The sequence below is a fragment of the Lygodium microphyllum genome, chromosome 27 (genome assembly GCF_053477565.2).
Source record: "Lygodium microphyllum isolate KBCC chromosome 27, Lygodium_microphyllum_v1.1.10, whole genome shotgun sequence".
Lineage (NCBI taxonomy): Eukaryota > Viridiplantae > Streptophyta > Polypodiopsida > Schizaeales > Lygodiaceae > Lygodium > Lygodium microphyllum.
In genome coordinates this window covers 89303543-89320931 of record NC_141161.1, presented here as the reverse complement: position 1 = coordinate 89320931, position 17389 = coordinate 89303543, and the positions used below count along the sequence as shown (strand labels likewise).

The following is a 17389-nucleotide window of genomic DNA, read 5'->3' as shown; positions in this document are numbered from 1 at the left end:
AAGAGGACATGAAATTGTATTGCTTTGCTTAGCATTTGATTAAAAGTTAAGAATATGTTAATGTGACTTGCACATGTGAGGTGCAAGTTGATTATTTCACAGTATGGAAACCAAGACCCCAAGATACCAATTGGTGCCAAAGGCAAAAGTTGTAATAAGTTATGTTTGGCAAGTACTAGGTGGTACCCAATATCAAATTTGGGCCTAGACCAATTTATTGGCCATTAATGTCAATGGTGACATTAGAGACTAAGCATTAATTAATTAATTAATACTAGTCTAGGGGTCGATAACCGCTTGGGGACACTTGGGAGACAAATTGACCTGGCCAATTTAAATTATTGATTGGTGGAATTGTTTTCAACACAGCATAGACCTAGACAAAGACGAATAACTCAAACCCTAAAAGTAAAATGCAAAACACAAAACACAAAAACTCAAAACTCAAACACAAAAAGAAAACTCTAAAGTAAATAAATATTATAAATGAATGTAAAAGTGTACAAAATGCCCAAGGGCAGAGCAATGCAATGTCGGAGAGTGACGTCCACTGAAGACCGATTCCAAGTGTTGTGACCACCAATTGGAGTGTCTGAGTGTCTGTGTGAAAAACACCAAATGCCGATCACCAGAGTGTCAGGGAACTGAGGCGACAATAGGAGAGGTATTTGCTAACGTAGACGGCCTGCTAGATAGAAAAAACGCACGTACTGTAATAGTCCCTTGGTGGGAGAGATGGCAACAACCTATTGCCTAGCACCGAGTGCTGAAAGTGCAGGCTAATCAAGTACTATGATGATGCAGCAAACAAAGACCTCCAAACAGCGAGACAATGGCTAAAAACAGGCCGCCTAGGGTTGGATAGTGATAGGCTACAATCGGCGATGGCTGGACATCAAATGGTAGGTGATTGATGGCTGACATCTGCACGATAGAGTGAGAAACTTGCACAAAAGGATGAGATTGAATGGTGGACAGTCTTTCTATTTATAGTTGTTGAAGGGTGCCCCAAAAATCAGGGTTTTGGGAGACCACTGAAACTCTCTCGAACCGTGCACCAAATCTGCATTTTCATTAACTAAGTGTGATTTGGAGCCATTTAAAAATGCTAATCAGCTATAAAGCGTGTTTCAGCTCAACAGGCATTGCATTTTCCCCAACACTTAGTGAATTTCCAAATTGAGAGGCATCATCCCTATTTGATCCCATCTCACTATCTCAAGACATTCTTGCTGTAACGCTTAGCTAAATATAATTTCAGCATTAGAGCAAAGCTTTTGACCTTCAATCAAGTGTCTCAGGCACACCAAATCAAGGGAATTAATAGTATCCCGGTGATGGAACCTTGAAACCAACCCTTTCTCATTGGATAGGGTGGTAAATAACCTGATTAAGTATTAATTACAACAATTAACAAATAAACATAAATTGAAAATACACACTTTACCACTTAGTCTTGGACATTGGACACCCTGTTGACCCCAAAATTGGCACCCCTTGCAATATTTCTTTATCTTATATTACAAATGGAAGGAGTACAACTAAGATCCTCTAATCTCCTCCACTAATCCAAGTGCCTCTTACTGTCAAAACTGACAAGCAAGTCTCCAAACCAATTTGCCCCTTGGTTGGCATTCACCTACTCCTTGAAAAACAAATTCAACCCCAAACTGATATTGACTGGCTGGCCTCTTGAATCTCCCTGAAATTTCTCAATTTCAACTACTTGAATCCTAATTTCGGTTGCACATTAGGGTTTAGAGCAGAGATTGACCGAAATCTCTTCCTCTGATGGCTCAAAATGTTGGAAAAATCCTAGGCCGTCAATTTTGTGCATGCATCCTGAGGCAGCTATCAAAACCTTATTTTTTGTTATACATTAGGGTTTACAATAGAGATTGACTGAAATCTCTTCCTCTGATGGCTCAAATTGCTGGAAAATGCTAAGATAACTTAAGAGATGGCTGGGGGATGAGAGAGAATGCCATAGAGAGAGAAATTTCAGAGTTTCATCACAAGAAGCGTTGAAAAGCTACTGCTGCCTTGCTCAAACAACCATGGAAGCTATCATCTACAACTTGGGACCACTAGAAAGATTGTTGCCCTCTCCTATATATGCTATTATCAGCACCAGAAGGACCTTAGGTTGTTGTCACCTGCTCTTGGAGAGCTCCAAAGTGCTGGCACATTCTATACGATGATCCCTAATGGCTATAAATCACATCAACAGCCTCTCCTTGCTCTCTAAAAGCCTCCTTCTCTCTCACAATGGCTAGAATAGACTTTCACCAACCCCTAAAAACGTTTTTCCCACTTGCATGGGCAACTTTTGCCAAGTGACAACCTTCTATACCCATTTTTCAACACTATCCAGCTTTTTAAATTGATTTTTAAAATATTAATTCTAAAAATTAATTTAAAATTTATTCTAGTACTCAAAAATTTAATTCCACCAACCAATGGCTAGACCAAATGTCTTCCAAGTATCCTTGAGCAATTATTGACCCTTAGACTGGCATTAATTAATTAATTAATGCCTAGTCTCTAATGTCACCATTGTCATTAGTGGCCAACAAATTGGTCCAAGCCCAAATCTGATACTCGATACCACCTTGCACCTGTCGAGGATAACTTATTACAACTTTTGTCTTTGACACCCGCTGCATCCTCCAGATCCTTGACATGTTACCATGAAATAAATATCATGTACATCACATGTGCTAAATAACCTTGCACATTTGATTAATATCTTAATCAAATGTTATCGACAAGATTAAAGCATCTTAAAATTTCACATCCTTGTGACAATGGCCAGCAACAGATAATGCCATATGGAAGTTGGCAACATCGGAAGGATGATAGGCTGTTAGTAGACTCTAGAGATGATGATAATGGTTGGCAGCAAAGGTAGCAACCTATGGATATGAGCATGAGGATAGATTAATGATGGTAGTGTCAGAAGTGGTGCAGCAATGGAAGCGTAAAGAATATGCTGAAATAAATGCTGAAACACAAGACAGAAGAAAGAATGAATGAATGAACACAGTAGACAGATGAGAACTCAGATGTATGCTCGGGAAATGGAATCCATATTGAACACGAGACAGCAGCATACAACGGTGAGTCACTGGCTGCGTGGGCTCCTCAGCACCGGCTCCTCTCTCCCAGAAGGATCTCCACTGATGGCTGAAGCACCGAAGACTGTGGAGGAGGAGCCCTATAAATAGCCACAAAAGTGGGGAGCATAAAATGCAGGTCGGCCAGCATTTAATGCTGGTCGGCCAGCAACAAATGCTAAATAAATACATCATAAATGGCCACAAAAATGTGCCATAAAATACTGCATAAAATGCTACATAAAATGCCCAGCCTCTGCACACAGACTCACACCATGAGCTGACTAATATCTGCTAACACCCTCTCTCAGATCATGGGTGATTTGATACAATAAAATAGTACAACGATGGAGAATCATAAACTACACAACAAAGAAACACCAGAAGGACCATGGATGTCCAAGCGGTGAGTGGCCAGCCCACCACCAAGATGCCTCGGAGAGTATCTGATGTCGATGTCGATCGTACCAACAACACCTGAAAATAGAGAAGACTCATAGCGGCTCTCTGTGTAATGTCACCTATGTCACTCAGGACATACAAAGCCAATCTACCAAACATGTCTCTGAACATGTGACCATGGATTCCCCGCCTTTGGCCAAACCACCAAAGTGTCCCCTCAGGTGAGCTCCAGACGAAAGCCTCTCGCTCTCTGTCAAGAAGAACAGCTCATCATGAACCCAAAAATCAACTCCAGTCTCTAGGATTTCACTGCCAGATACCGTCGATGCGTCAGGGACATCCCTCTCTGGATCCTGTGCACCTGTATCAAAATATAGATGAGGCACGGCAGCCCCACCAACACCCGCTCACACTCCCTCTCTGGCACAAGAGAGTCGTGAGGGATGACCGCATCACCACCACTAGAAAACAGCCGAGGAAGGGACCACCAAGCCCTTCCCGCGATCCGAAGAAGAGGATCCCTTCCGCGCCTTGGACTTCTCCTTGGTCGGAGGATCGGAGTCGGAGTCTGATGAAGGAGAGGACTCATCGGTAGAGTCAGCATCCCGCTTCATCTTCTGCTCCTTCTTCCTGGAAGCCGCTAACTTCTTACAGTCCTTCCGCAAATGTCCCTTCTTGCCACAGTGGTAACACTGGGCCTTCGACTTCTTCTTCCCGTCACCCCTCTCTGAAGCTACATAAGCCTCACCTCCATAATGTGCCGGAAGCCGCCCCTGTAATCTCAAGGATGCCTCATGCTCAAGAAGCATCGAGGTCATATGTGTAAAACTGACAGGAGTCGATGATGTCTGCGCCCGCAAAGCCTTGGCCACTCCATCAAACTCCGGGGGGAGCTTGTAGAGGACTGTCCCGACAAGATGCACCTCAGAAAGAGCAGATTGCATGTGCCGAAGCTGGTCCTGTACCTGCGTAACACGAAGAAGAAAAGACTGAATAGTATCTTTCGGCTCAAACTTCATCTGCTGGAGCTGGCCATAAAGTGTGACGGCCCGCATGGTGGAAGGTGCCTCGTACATCTGCTGCAACTTCTGCCATACTTCAAGAGATGTCCTACAGGAGGTAACCGCCGGTAAGACCGCTTTAGAAATACACCGAAGCAACGCCGAGTAAGCACGGGCATCGTCCGAGTCCCATGTGAGCACCGCTTCCTCATGGTTGTCCTCATCAAAGTCTTCAGGAAGAGGAAAAGGACGGAGAGGTCGAGCAAGAGCTCCACAGACGATGTACCATAGCCGCTTCTGCACAAACCAAGCTTTCATGACAGCACTCCATGTGAGATAATCAGGTCCATGTAACTTATCTTCACTTGAGGTGCACGGAGGGGCCATCTGGAGGAGGTAGAGTTTGGAGAGGGAGCACAACCAAAACGCAACCAAAAACACCAAAAAGAGTGAGTTCACATGCAATATAACCCAAAGGCTGACCAAAATAAGCCAAAAGCTGCTGCACAAAGTGAAAAAATCAGGTTAAAACTGCCAAAAACAGCAAAAACGGCCTGAATAATCAGAAAAACAAGCAAAAATAATGCTGTAAACAGCAAAACACAGGCTGCAAACTGAATAAACAGGGGCTAAAGACTGTTGCCAGCAGTTTGATGAAGGAAACATGGGCAGCAAAGAGTGGAACAGCAGTAAACGCAAATCTGTCCAGAAAAAACGCAAAACGCAAATGCTGAAACACTGTCGCCAGCAGCAAATCAGCAGTCGCCAGCAGGAAGGACAGCTGGCTGATCAGCAAGAAAGGTGTAAATCCTGAAATCAGCAAGAAAACACAGCACAAATAGGTTGCAGCCTGAAATCTGATACCATGTCAGAAGTGGTGCAGCAATGGAAGCGTAAAGAATATGCTGAAATAAATACTGAAACACAAGACAGAAGAAAGAAAGAAAGAATGAACACAGTAGACAGATGAGAACTCAGATGTATGCTCGGGAAATGGAATCCATATCGAACACGAGACAGTAGCATACAACGGTGAGTCACTGGCTGCGTGGGCTCCTCAGCACCGGCTCCTCTCTCCCAGAAGGATCTCCACTGATGGCTGAAGCACCGAAGACTGTGGAGGAGGAGCCCTATAAATAGCCACAAAAGTGGGGAGCATAAAATGCAGGTCGGCCAGCATTTAATGTTGGTCGGCCAGCAACAAATGCTAAATAAATACATCATAAATGGCCACAAAAATGTGCCATAAAATACTGCATAAAATGCTACATAAAATGCCCAGCCTCTGCACACAGACTCACACCATGAGCTTACTAATATCTGCTAACAGGTAGCAAGTGTGGACAAAAGGAAACAAGAGTGGTTTGCACAATGAGTTCCTTCTACAAAACATATTGGAGCCCAAAGAATATTAAGAGTGTCATACATCCAAAAGAATATTTAGAGTGTCATACAACTATCTAAAGTGTTGTATAACTATCAAAAAAATATCTAAAGTACCGCACAACTCTCTAAAGTGTCTAAAAAATGGCCAAATTGCCTTTTTAGGCCTATTTTAATAAGCCAAAAACATGCCGCCAAAAAAAAGATTATATAGAGATAAGTTTTGATAGCTCAACACAATGGACATAAGCCTATATAACTTGGCATGGCAGTGCCTAATGTCAATCATCAAATGCAATGATTGGACTAATTTTGCAATATATCAAAGTGGGGATTCTTTAAGATTGTCTCTATCCTTATGCAAAGAAATGCTTGAAATGAGAATGAGAACTTAAAGCATACACCAAGAACATAGTGAATATAGTGGGGTTGGTCAGCATTAAATGCTGACCGATCAGCTGCCATTGTAGACCTATTTTATGCCTATTTATTCAATGGCTCCTCCTCCTCCTATTCAATCATCATCAATCTTCAAGTGATCTTCCTATTGGAGAGAGGAGCCAGTGATAGTGCCCACGCAACCAATCACTCACCGTTGTATGCATCATTCTCGTGTTTGGTATATGGATTCCATTTCCCAAGCACATCTCTGAGTTCTGTTCTTTTGCAGTGTTCTATATTTTTTTATTTTCTATCTCTTTTTAGTACTTATCTATGCTTCCTTTGTTGCACCACTTCTAACAATAATCTCTTGATAATGTTGGGGGAATGAGATACCAAAGTATCAATCCAAACTACTCAAAACATATGTAACAAACCTTTTGTATATCAATTGTTACCAAGACATATTGGCTCAATGATTTCAAATTAATTGATGCTCATGTACTTTGAAAGGTAATTTATATTATTTAAGTGTTTCAAAATATGCTTAAATTTCATCTTTCTATCTAAGGGTGGTCAATGTCTAAAACACCTTATAATTATACTTGGGCCATCATTCACAACATGTCCAAGAGAAATTAAAAGTTTAGTCAGACGGTCAGATTGACCAAAAAGCTCAAATAACTAAGACTTTTACACTCAGATAGTCACATTGATTAGAAGTCCATATAATGAGTGATTCAGAAAGTGAAACCAGATGCTCAAGATCGAAGAAACAAACCATAAACTGATGAACCTATATAATGAAGCTCCCCAAAAGCTGAATTTAGCGACTCCTAAAATTTAGAAGGTTACTATATTTGGAAGTTGCTCAAATGAAAATTTTGTTCATGTCAAAGTCTCTAAAATTTCGCAAGGAATAATTTTGTCTTCAACAGCTATCTCAAACTCTTAACCATTTGAGAGATTTATAGAGTAAAAGGTTTGGAAGCTTCTTTCTTTAGAAAAGTGACATATAGCATCTAAAAGAGAACATGTGTCATTTTGAAGAGACGAGTATCCCTACACTTGTCGTTTTCAGTTAACACCTATCATTCATAGTCTCTACTTTCCACTTTTGAGCACCCAAGCCCCACACCTATACATTGGAGATCTCTCTCTTCATTTAGAATAAGCTATCATGCTAAAATTTCAGCCACATGCTTTGTATTCTCCTATCTATCTCTCATTTAATAAGCACATTCTACTTATTTTGATCTAATCCAACCACTAAAGAAGAAAATCAGCTTGCTGCCCGAGTTTGCAACAATTAGAATTTCAAAACCCTAGTTTTCAGAATTGCAACAAATCAACCTTTTGTATATGGTTCAGACACTTGGTGCTCGTGGCTTTGTTTCAATAAATTTCTGTAAAAGGGGGGGGGGGGGAAGGGGGAGCGAGGAAAGGGGAGGGGCTCCCCTCTCAATGTGGTGTTGACTCTCTCTCTCTCTCTCTCTCTCTCTCTCTCTCTCTCTCTCTCTATTCATGGTGATAATTGATCGAGTTAGTTAAGTTCAAAGTATTGTCATTCTCACGTTCTTCACCACACTTACAACGTGCAAGTCAACAAATGATGCAACAACAAAGCGCCTTGCCTCAAAAAAACACAGCATACAATAGTGTTGGCAGCAAAATGCATGTTGCGACTTGTTGACAATTGATGGAGATGATGTCACGGGGACGTGAAATTTTGAGATGCTTTAATCTTGCTAGTAACATTTGATTAAGTTATTAATCAAATGTGCAAGGTTGTTTAGCACGTGATGCACATGGCAGTTATTTCATGGAAACAGGCCAAGGATCCTAAGGATGCAGTAGGTGTTAAAGGCAAAAGTTGTGTTAAGTTATGCCAACTAGGTTTTGGTGGTCAGTTGGTGCCAGATTAGACCCTAGGACAATTGTTTGGCCATTAAGTGTCAGTGGTGACACTAGGGACTAGCATTAATTAATTAATTAATACTAGTCTAAGGGTCAACAGAGGTTGGGAACCACTCCAAGTTGCAAATGGCCTAGCCAATTTCATTACAAATGGTCTAAGGGTCAACCCCCCTTTTGAAGCTGTTGGTGCCATCAGATTTGTCATCAAAGCTACGAATCAAAAGATACATTTCAGCTGATTTTTCTCTCTTTCTACAGCATTCTCTCATCTCCTCCAGTCTATGCTCAAGCATTCTCAGCAATTCTCAGCCATTGGTAGCAGAGTACAGCCAAATTTGGTGGACAACAAAGAGTTTACTGCTGTAAACCCTGAATTACAGCAGTAGTTAGGGTTTAGCAACCACCTCAGGACCCGTGCCATCAGTCAAAGGCATTGTACACTGAAATCAGCACCGGAAATTCGTGGAATTGTGAGGATTACAGCTGCCAGCCCATCTATTGTGAATTTGGGGCAGCATTTGACCAGTTGGGGTTCCATTAGAGCAAGTCCTAGGTCAAAATCAAGGGGCAATTTACCCGAATGCTTTGCTGATTATTGGAACAGCAAGGGGCTTTTGAATCAGCCAAGGAGATCGTGAAATCTCGGCTTGTAATTTATCCATCAGCAATTGAAATTAAAGAAATACCGAAAGGGGCGCCAGTTTTGGAGCCAACAGGGTGTCCACTGTCCAAGTTTATGAAGGTAAAGTGAGCATTTCAGTTTATGTTCATTTGCAGCTATTGGATGCTATTGGATGCTCCACAAACGGTAGCAGCTCGGCCTGATCAACAAATGCAGACTATATGAGGTGTCTCGACAGGTCACCTAGCTACTGGAAAGCTAGAACAGCTACAGCAGCCCCACAAATTCAGGTATCTTCCGGTACCAATGTAGACAACATTGGAAGATGGGCTCCAACTGCTAAATGGTCAAGGATACCAATGACTATGCACACCATCAATTTATATATAAGAAACCAACCAAAGTTTGGGTTTTCTTATGGGACACAAAAACTCTTTAAGCATTAAAGTTTGAGTTTTGGGGCTGGTTAAATGACCTAGTTAAGGTTTCATGCATAATGGCCTTTGTTAGCTTAGCACCCCCTCTCAAGCCTAAAACTAGAACTACGAGGGATTGCCAAGCATAGCTTACCCCTATTTACCTCAAGAAGTCCCATCTCAAGCAACCAGGGCCTCGATCAATGGGTGCATGTCAACTATCCAAGAAACTACCAAGACTACAAAGGCAATGGTTATCTTCCCTCAAGAGTCCAAAAGGCCATCCCCAAGAGGCTAAGGCATCGAACACAAGGTCCTTGTTGACTACCCAATGGCCTACCAAGACTCACAAAGGCAATTTAAAACCACTTTGAACTCCTATTTTGGTCCTCTTTTTTTCTAATGAATCTATGCCCAATGGGTAAAGGGATAGTTGGCTCATAAACCGCAATAGATGGCATGTACACCACCATCCGCAAGGCTATCCATAAGGAAGAAAATGAAGAAATGTGTTGCATACTACCATGATATTCTACCATAGTACACTACTGCATGAGATGCCACGAGTAAAGCAGATCCAAGGTCAACCCCTCTGGGATGAAGTGAAATGGTAATATGCACAAATGCAAGGAGTTTTCATCCTTGGATGGGCACTTGCAAATACACGTTTTTCCATCGTCTAGAGCACTCCATTCACAAAAACACAATGGCAATGCATGATTTTATGCAAGGTGTTATAATCAAATAGAATGCTATGCAAAGGCAATGGTGCTACTCAAACAATGACCTCATAGGAAACCATTCACTTGCCCAAGCGCCCTTTTACCAGTATGATTGCCAAGGCATATACAAATAATGGTACACGATACATATATAGTTGAATAAAGACCAAAATCCTATAAACACCAACTAAAGAAGTTGCCTCCTCTCACCACTGAATGTTGGAAGGGAAAGCTATGGGGACCCCTTCCCCCTTTTGTGTTCTTACTTCTCTTCAATGTCAAGCTTTCAAAACAAGGCTTATGTATTTCTGAGAGTACCTAGCTCTAATACAATGTCAAGAAATGCTTGAACAGAGAATGAGAACTCAAACGTGTACAACAAGAACATAGTGAATACAACAGAACTCAAGGTGAAAAGGACTCAAAATGACAAGATAATGAATGAATGAATCACACTATGCTAGTATGATATAGTGGGCCTTAAGGGGTGAACCAGGGATGAGATGAGCTGGAAGAGGAGTCAGAAACACTGATTACAGCTCCAACAGTGTGCCATACCTCAAACGGAACCCGAAACACAGCAAACAGCCTCTAATGATGTTGAAGAAGTTGCAGCAACAGCTCCCAGCTCAAACTGCTGAAAACACAAGCCTAGCTGATTCAATGATGACGTTAGCTAATCATGACAGCAGAGGATGACTAAGCAGCAGCAGGGCACCCTGCCTGGCTGAAAATGCACAGTACAGCAGTGTCGATGAAGTGCTAGCAGAAAAATGCAGGCTGCAATCTGCTGGCAACACTGGAGATGAGATGCTGACTATTGGGTGGCCTGTAACTGCAAGGAAGGTGACAGTCACTGGATGCTCCGGGGGCAGTGGCAGCTGGTCATGATCAGCAAACACAGACTGTAGGTGGTGTCTAGACAGGTCGTTATAACTCGTTTACCCCTAAGCCTAGGTACTATACCTATCTACATTATTCACTTTTCCTCCAATCTTTAAGGCATAACCTCTACACAGAAAAACAGAGTGCCATAAAGTGGCCATCAGCATTGATGACTGACATGCAATGCCTTGATGATTTTTGCAGGCATAAAAAGACACAAGAAACTTATAAGTCTGAATACAGCATAAAGAAATGATAGGATGAGACGAGCACCTGAAAAATTTGTTTCGCTTCAACAACACCATTGCTCTTTGTAGACCCACTAATGTCCCATAAACAAATTTGTGCATCATCAGACCCACTAAGCAAATGGCCCTCCTTGAGAGTACTCCAGGATAACCCATACCCTTCTTTTTTATGCCCTCGTAATCTCAAATCTGGGAGGCATAAACCTTCGTGTGATGGTTTGGATGGATGCTTGGTGTAATCAAACACATACACCTCTGCATTGACAGTTTTTGTTGCAATAATGACTGGATTCTGAGGCATATATCGTGCTCGATTCACTTCGCCTTCATGATTGATTTGTTGTACTATTTGAACCTGCTGAGTACAAGAACAGATCAAATGCAAGAAGAAAAAAAATGACAAGACTCCAAATGAAAAAGTGTCACTGGCAAGCACACAATATTCATGTGTATAAAGGGCAATGGGTTGGAGGGTCATACAGTAGAAGTATCCCTGGCCAAGATGAAGAGTTTAACAAAATCAATCGCTCTTCATATAGCATGCATGCAGCCAACAATGCATTAAACTTTGACTCAAAATCAAGAGAAATACAAATACAAACTGAAAATACTAGAAGTCTCAGTAACATTTTAAAAGAAAGGGGACAGCAAACATGCATTATAGATATAAAAGGTGAAGGTAATATAGACAAAACACATGTTAAGCACAGTTGAAATTCAAAATCTGAATGACAACTAATATTTGCTTATTTCATGTATTCTTGGTGGATCACTTTTGGGTCCTAGTTGATATCACTATTCACATCCACAATCTTATAACATGGTAGAATGGTGATAGGATTGATATATTAATGATGACAGTGGAGTGAGAAGTGTGCGCAGGGCTGATTCTGGAGATGCAATTGGGGAAAATGATTTGGCAATGTATTTTGAATTTGAATGCAATCAGAGTACCGTGAAAGTGAATAAACTGCAAAGCTGGGCAATCAATGAGATTCAGATACAATGGAGTAGGATGGGAATGAGGATGAGACTCTGTGAAGAAAAAGGGAGGGGGAAAGTCCTGCAAGAGACGGGAAGGGTGGGGGTGTGTGTTTACACAATAGTAAATTGCAATGTGACTCAACTTCCAATGCACTGGGTTTGTCATGGAAGGCAAAAAGCTGTGAGGATGGGTTACTATTGAATATGACTAAAATTCGGAATTAATAGGGTAGGATGTGACTGATTACGGACCAATGTGACTCAAATTCCACTGCAATGGGGTGTCATGACTAGAATTCAGAGGCAATGTTAATGAAAATTCCAATGCAATGGGGTGTCATGCAAGGCAACAAACTGTGAAGATGAATTATTACTGAATATGACTAAAATTCAGAAGTAATGGGGCAGAATGGGACCGATTATGAAAATTATGCAAAAATCTTAAGGATTAGATCCAGATTATGATAATTGTGATAGACAGTAATGATAATTACTGATAATCATGTGTAACTGACCTTGCCAAATTCAGCTCCAAAGCCACCATTCTCTCCCCGTTCATCCTCATATTGCCGGGCGTCGGTCTCGAGGTCTTCGAGGGGAAGCTGAACCTCCGCGATCATGAGGTAATTGGGCTCATTGTCGGAGGTGTGGGTGCCGAGGATGAGCTTCTGGAGGGCATAGTCCTTGGCGGGGGGCTCGCTGCGGTCAGGCAGCCACTCGACGGTGAGGGAGGGCCACTCGAGGGCGTGCGTGATGACCAGGTCGTACAGGAAGGGCGTGTTCTTCTTCCATATCTTGTATTCCTCGTTCACCAGCCGCTCCTCCATTTCGTCCCGAAAGTCCTCGTCTTCTCTGGCCATGGCCTCTCTCTCTCTCTCTCTCTCTCTCTCTCTCTCTCTCTCTCGGTGTGCCTGTCTGTTTCTCGGTGTGTGCGTGCGTGTGTATGCGTCTCTCTCTCTCTCTCCCCCAACCAGCCAAGCAACTATACTCTCAATAGGAGACTGCAATCTGTTATAAACGCTTTTCTGTAACTTAGGCTGGTTACACACCGCCATTGCCCGCCTAGTTTGTGGGCATAGGAAAAGTTGACTTGGGCGGTCACTTGTCCGCCACCTGCTTACACATTGGGCAGTGGACATTTTTCGTTATCAATAAGTGTCCGTCCATCTTCCATCCACAATCGTTTACACACCGACCACCACCTACGTACCGGACACTTTCTGAATCACATGTGAATGAAGGGACACTACGGATGTTGATCATCATTCTCATAATAATTATTTTTAGAATATTTGATTAAACACTTTAAACTGACTAATAAACCTTTAAAAAAAGTCACCAATAAAACTAAAAGCATGAATCTGAAGTTTTTCTTACCACAGAACTCCAAGAATATGACGTTATTGCCTCGTTGCTTTCTGCGCCAATATATTTGTTTCTATGGTGACTACTATGCATGTTTTTGGAAGCTCATTCACTTCCAAGAGAGCAGGGGAGTTGAACCCCTTCACCATGTTGTTGAAGCATGGCTCTACTGAGCTCTCTACGGAAAGGTGGAAAGAGGGAAAAAAATTTAGCACACCACCCCTCTTTCCACCTTTCCATCCGCGCTGCAGATGCAAGGATGACTGAAAACTTAGAAAAATCATGCAATGATGACTAAAAATTACTTACTTGGATGTTATTGCGCTTAATGTTGAAGTAGTGATGGAGTATTTTGTTGCAAACAAAGTTGCTGTTGTTGCAAAGAGAGTTGTTGCTGCTGCAATTTCTGTGATTTCCTGGCACACACTAGATGTGAGGCCACAATAGTTGACAGATACCAAAACACAATAAATCATTTATCTTTGAGTACCAGAAAAAAGAAATCAAGCGTACTAGTTGGGGACAACACAACACTAAATTTACATTACCTAGAGATTATCAATAATAGATATGCATCAACTGTCCTTATAGCAGATATATCACAAATTACAAACCATGAACCAAAAAATTGTGTGCCCTAACATATTGTAGCTTTGTGCTCCTTCAGATAACATCTTGAATCAGAGTGAGGTGAGAGCTTTACTTTTGCTTCTCAAATTATAATGAAAGCTTTGTGCTCCTTCGGATAACATCCAATGCAATGGATGTAAAATTACATAGAAGGGGAAACACCTAGCTCCACCTCCTCTAATTGTTGTTGACCAATTTTTGCTTTTTGGAAGCTCATTCACTTCCAAGCGAGTAGGGGAGTTGAACCCCTTTACCATGTTGTTGAACCCCTTCACCATGTTGTTAAGGCATGGCTCTACTGAGCTCTCTGCGGAAAGGTGGAAAGAGGGAAATTTTTTTAGCACACCACCTTAAAAAAATCATGTAAGGATGACTGAAAATTACTTACTTGGATGTGATTGTGCTTAACAGTATGGGCTGAATAATAGGCAGAGTCAGAATGTGTTTACTCACCGTTGTCTTCATCATCCGTCTCCTCCGCAGAGTCAGAATCACCAAAGATTGTTCTCACATTTGCGCTCTCCCTCTCTCGATACATGGCTCGAGCAATGTTGTCTCTTCAAGATGCCCCCCTAAGATGGATTGCCTCTTGTGTTGGCTCCGCTGCTTGAGCTCTTTATATTGCTTGGTGTGGTACCTGTGTTAGTTAGCATAGCAACCTTTGCTAATCCATTTCTCAAACTATTTTGCTAGTCCATGTCTTGATGAGCCGCATTACTTTCTCTATCTAGTTTTGCTGTCGCTTCATGTATCCATGCATCATCAAAACCATCTCCATGCATAATGCATATATTATGTAGAACAATGCATGCTGCCACCATCTTTGGGACATTTTGTAAAAGCATGTCACATCTCTTTAACAATATATGAAATCGCGCTTTAAGGATGCCAAATGCCCTTTCAACTGGCATACGAGTACTTGATTGTATGTAATTCCAATAATAACGTTTCGGAGATAGCCCATCCTTACTACCCTTGAAAGGAGGAAGCATCCAAAAGCGTGCAGAATAAGCACAATCGCCTAGTAGACAGTATTGTCCCAGAGCTTTGTTTGTATATCGTTTTCCTAGGTCTGAACGTTGAAAAACATTCCAATCGTGCATAGAACCTGCCCAGCCAACGTCATAGTCCCAAACAACACAATTGGCTGCCATGCTTATCTGTAGAATAATAGAGTAGAAGCCCTTCCTATGAAAATAATCTTTGTGGTTCTCCCTTGGGGCAATGATGGATATATAACTACCATCTACTGCACCAATAACATACGGTATGCCTCGAAGGGCTTGAAATGCACCAGCATATTTTTGCATTTGTTGTGGCATTGGCCACTTTACATACATACCATGCAATCCAGAAGCACCCAGTGCATCACAAAAGTCCAAAACAGCCAGCTGTGTAAACAAAGTTGAGACTCCGTACAAATCGGCTATTAGTCCTAAACTTGAGCCGCTCACCAAGCGATGCAGAGCCACACAAACCCGCTTTTCCACAGGTACTGCTCTTCTATAGTTTGTATTCTTGCGTCGCATTTGTGGTGCTAATTTCGCGACGAGATATTCAAATGTACTCCTGCTAACTCGTAACCTACTTTTAAACATTCGGTTTGTATAACTCCCCAGAAGCCCCTGCTCCATAAAAGTTTGTGGTCTTGGATAGGCCCAACATGACCGTCGATTGTGCCTTCGCTGACCTATCCTGGCTCGACGTGCAACGTAACCTCGAGCCATGCACTCCATCAAAGTATGCAATAGCATGCTGTCATCGTCCCTGTCATCCAAATCACTCAACAATAGTTGAAACATTGCTATGATAGCGACTACAACACCGATGACACACATTATCAAAAGACTTTCGTCGTCCATTCACTTGTCAAAAGATTTGACCAAACTTTATGAGACAATTGAAGAGAGATGTAAAGGTAGAATAAAAAAGTTGTTTTTTTAAAAGTTCCAAATTCATCTACAGTTGAATTCATCATTCCTTTTTAAGACTTCTGATTACATCTAATAGACCAGATACCGAGGAGGCAAGTGTATCCATGATAACGAGCTTGCGCTCTTCAAATGTTTATTTTTCCTCTAGGTTTGATTTTTGGTTGGCTAACATTGATCAGGCGGTGCTAGCCATGTCACTGAGAGACTCCTCTATCTTTCTACCCTTTTTATTGCGTGCTCCTTGGTTGGTTGTTTGATCATGCACGATCTTCCAAGGCTCATTGGAGCCAATGTCTTCTTGGGTGTGGTCACCCTGATCATTGGAGACTGATGTATTGTTGTCTTCTGATGAAGACAACCCACCAACAAACGAGGCATGTGCATCGCTAACAACATTGGCACGATTCCACATATATTCCTTACTATATGACTCATAAACGTGCCCCCAACGTTTTCTGCATGCCTCACCATCTTTGTCGAACTCTGGAAATAGCGATGCTAGCTAGCTGGCAACCTTGGACCATATATTGATGCCAGGAGGCATATTCCACGGTGGATTCCGTGAGGTTTTACGGTGGATTCCGTAAACTTAGATGACCGGGGCTCATACACAAAGAGGATTCTTTGTGCGAGAAGTTGATGAGGACGCCTGTCCTTTTCGGGTGTTTCATTAATTTAGTGTGTACGTGGGTGATTCCATAGCGGATGATTTCGCAAAATGCATATTAAATTAATAAACGTTTATGAGTTTAGAGTGCGCACTCGTAATAAATTAAGGTTAGGATTTATTTCTAACCAGTTGATTTATTTATGTAGCTAAAGACTGCTAGGTATTCACTTTTGTCGGTTTAATTATATTATTTTACTAACGATTGTGAATGCTTCAGTTGATGTGTAGAGATAGCAGCAGTGGCGGAGGAAAGCATTGGAGTCTAGCGAGTATTCGACATTTGGATTATATTTTGATAGGCGCCACGCCTATATTTTGTTATGTCTATTGAGACATTGATTATTGATTATTATTTTGTATGCGCCTATGCGCACGGATATGTTATTTCTATTTGGACATTGAGATTGGGTGTGCCAGACTCTATGGGCACCGTCCATTAGCTTTATTTTCCTATTTTTGTAGAAAGCAAACTCAAAAGCTAAAAGCTTGTCATATTTTTGTAAATTGGGCTATTATTGAGCATGAAGATTGAAATATACATAAAATACATGCTTTGTGAAGCGTTCACACAAGGCATGGGGGAGATTGAACCCAATTTGTCTCTTGCCTCTTGTCGTGCATGCTTTTACATGGTTTTTTGTGCAAAAAGGTAGAGTTCATTGTTCTTGGGGACCTTCCGGGATTCACTACGTGAGCATTCTGCGTCCGATCTG

The 17389-nt window shown here is 41.8% G+C and overlaps 1 protein-coding gene across 1 annotated transcript in view; it reads right to left on the bottom strand.

The window, feature by feature from the left end:
* LOC148012586 (histone-binding protein MSI1-like) overlaps positions 1-13069 on the bottom strand; it is a 51962-nt gene extending 38893 nt beyond the window's left edge. Inside the window, exons 1-2 of the mRNA XM_087669795.1 lie at positions 12593-13069; positions 11119-11448 (exon numbers count right to left, since the gene is read on the bottom strand). Coding sequence (XP_087525921.1) covers positions 11119-11448; positions 12593-12937 — 675 coding nt within the window. The 5' untranslated portion in view covers positions 12938-13069. The remainder of the gene's footprint in view (positions 1-11118; positions 11449-12592) is intronic.
* Positions 13070-17389: the final 4320 nt, after the last annotated feature.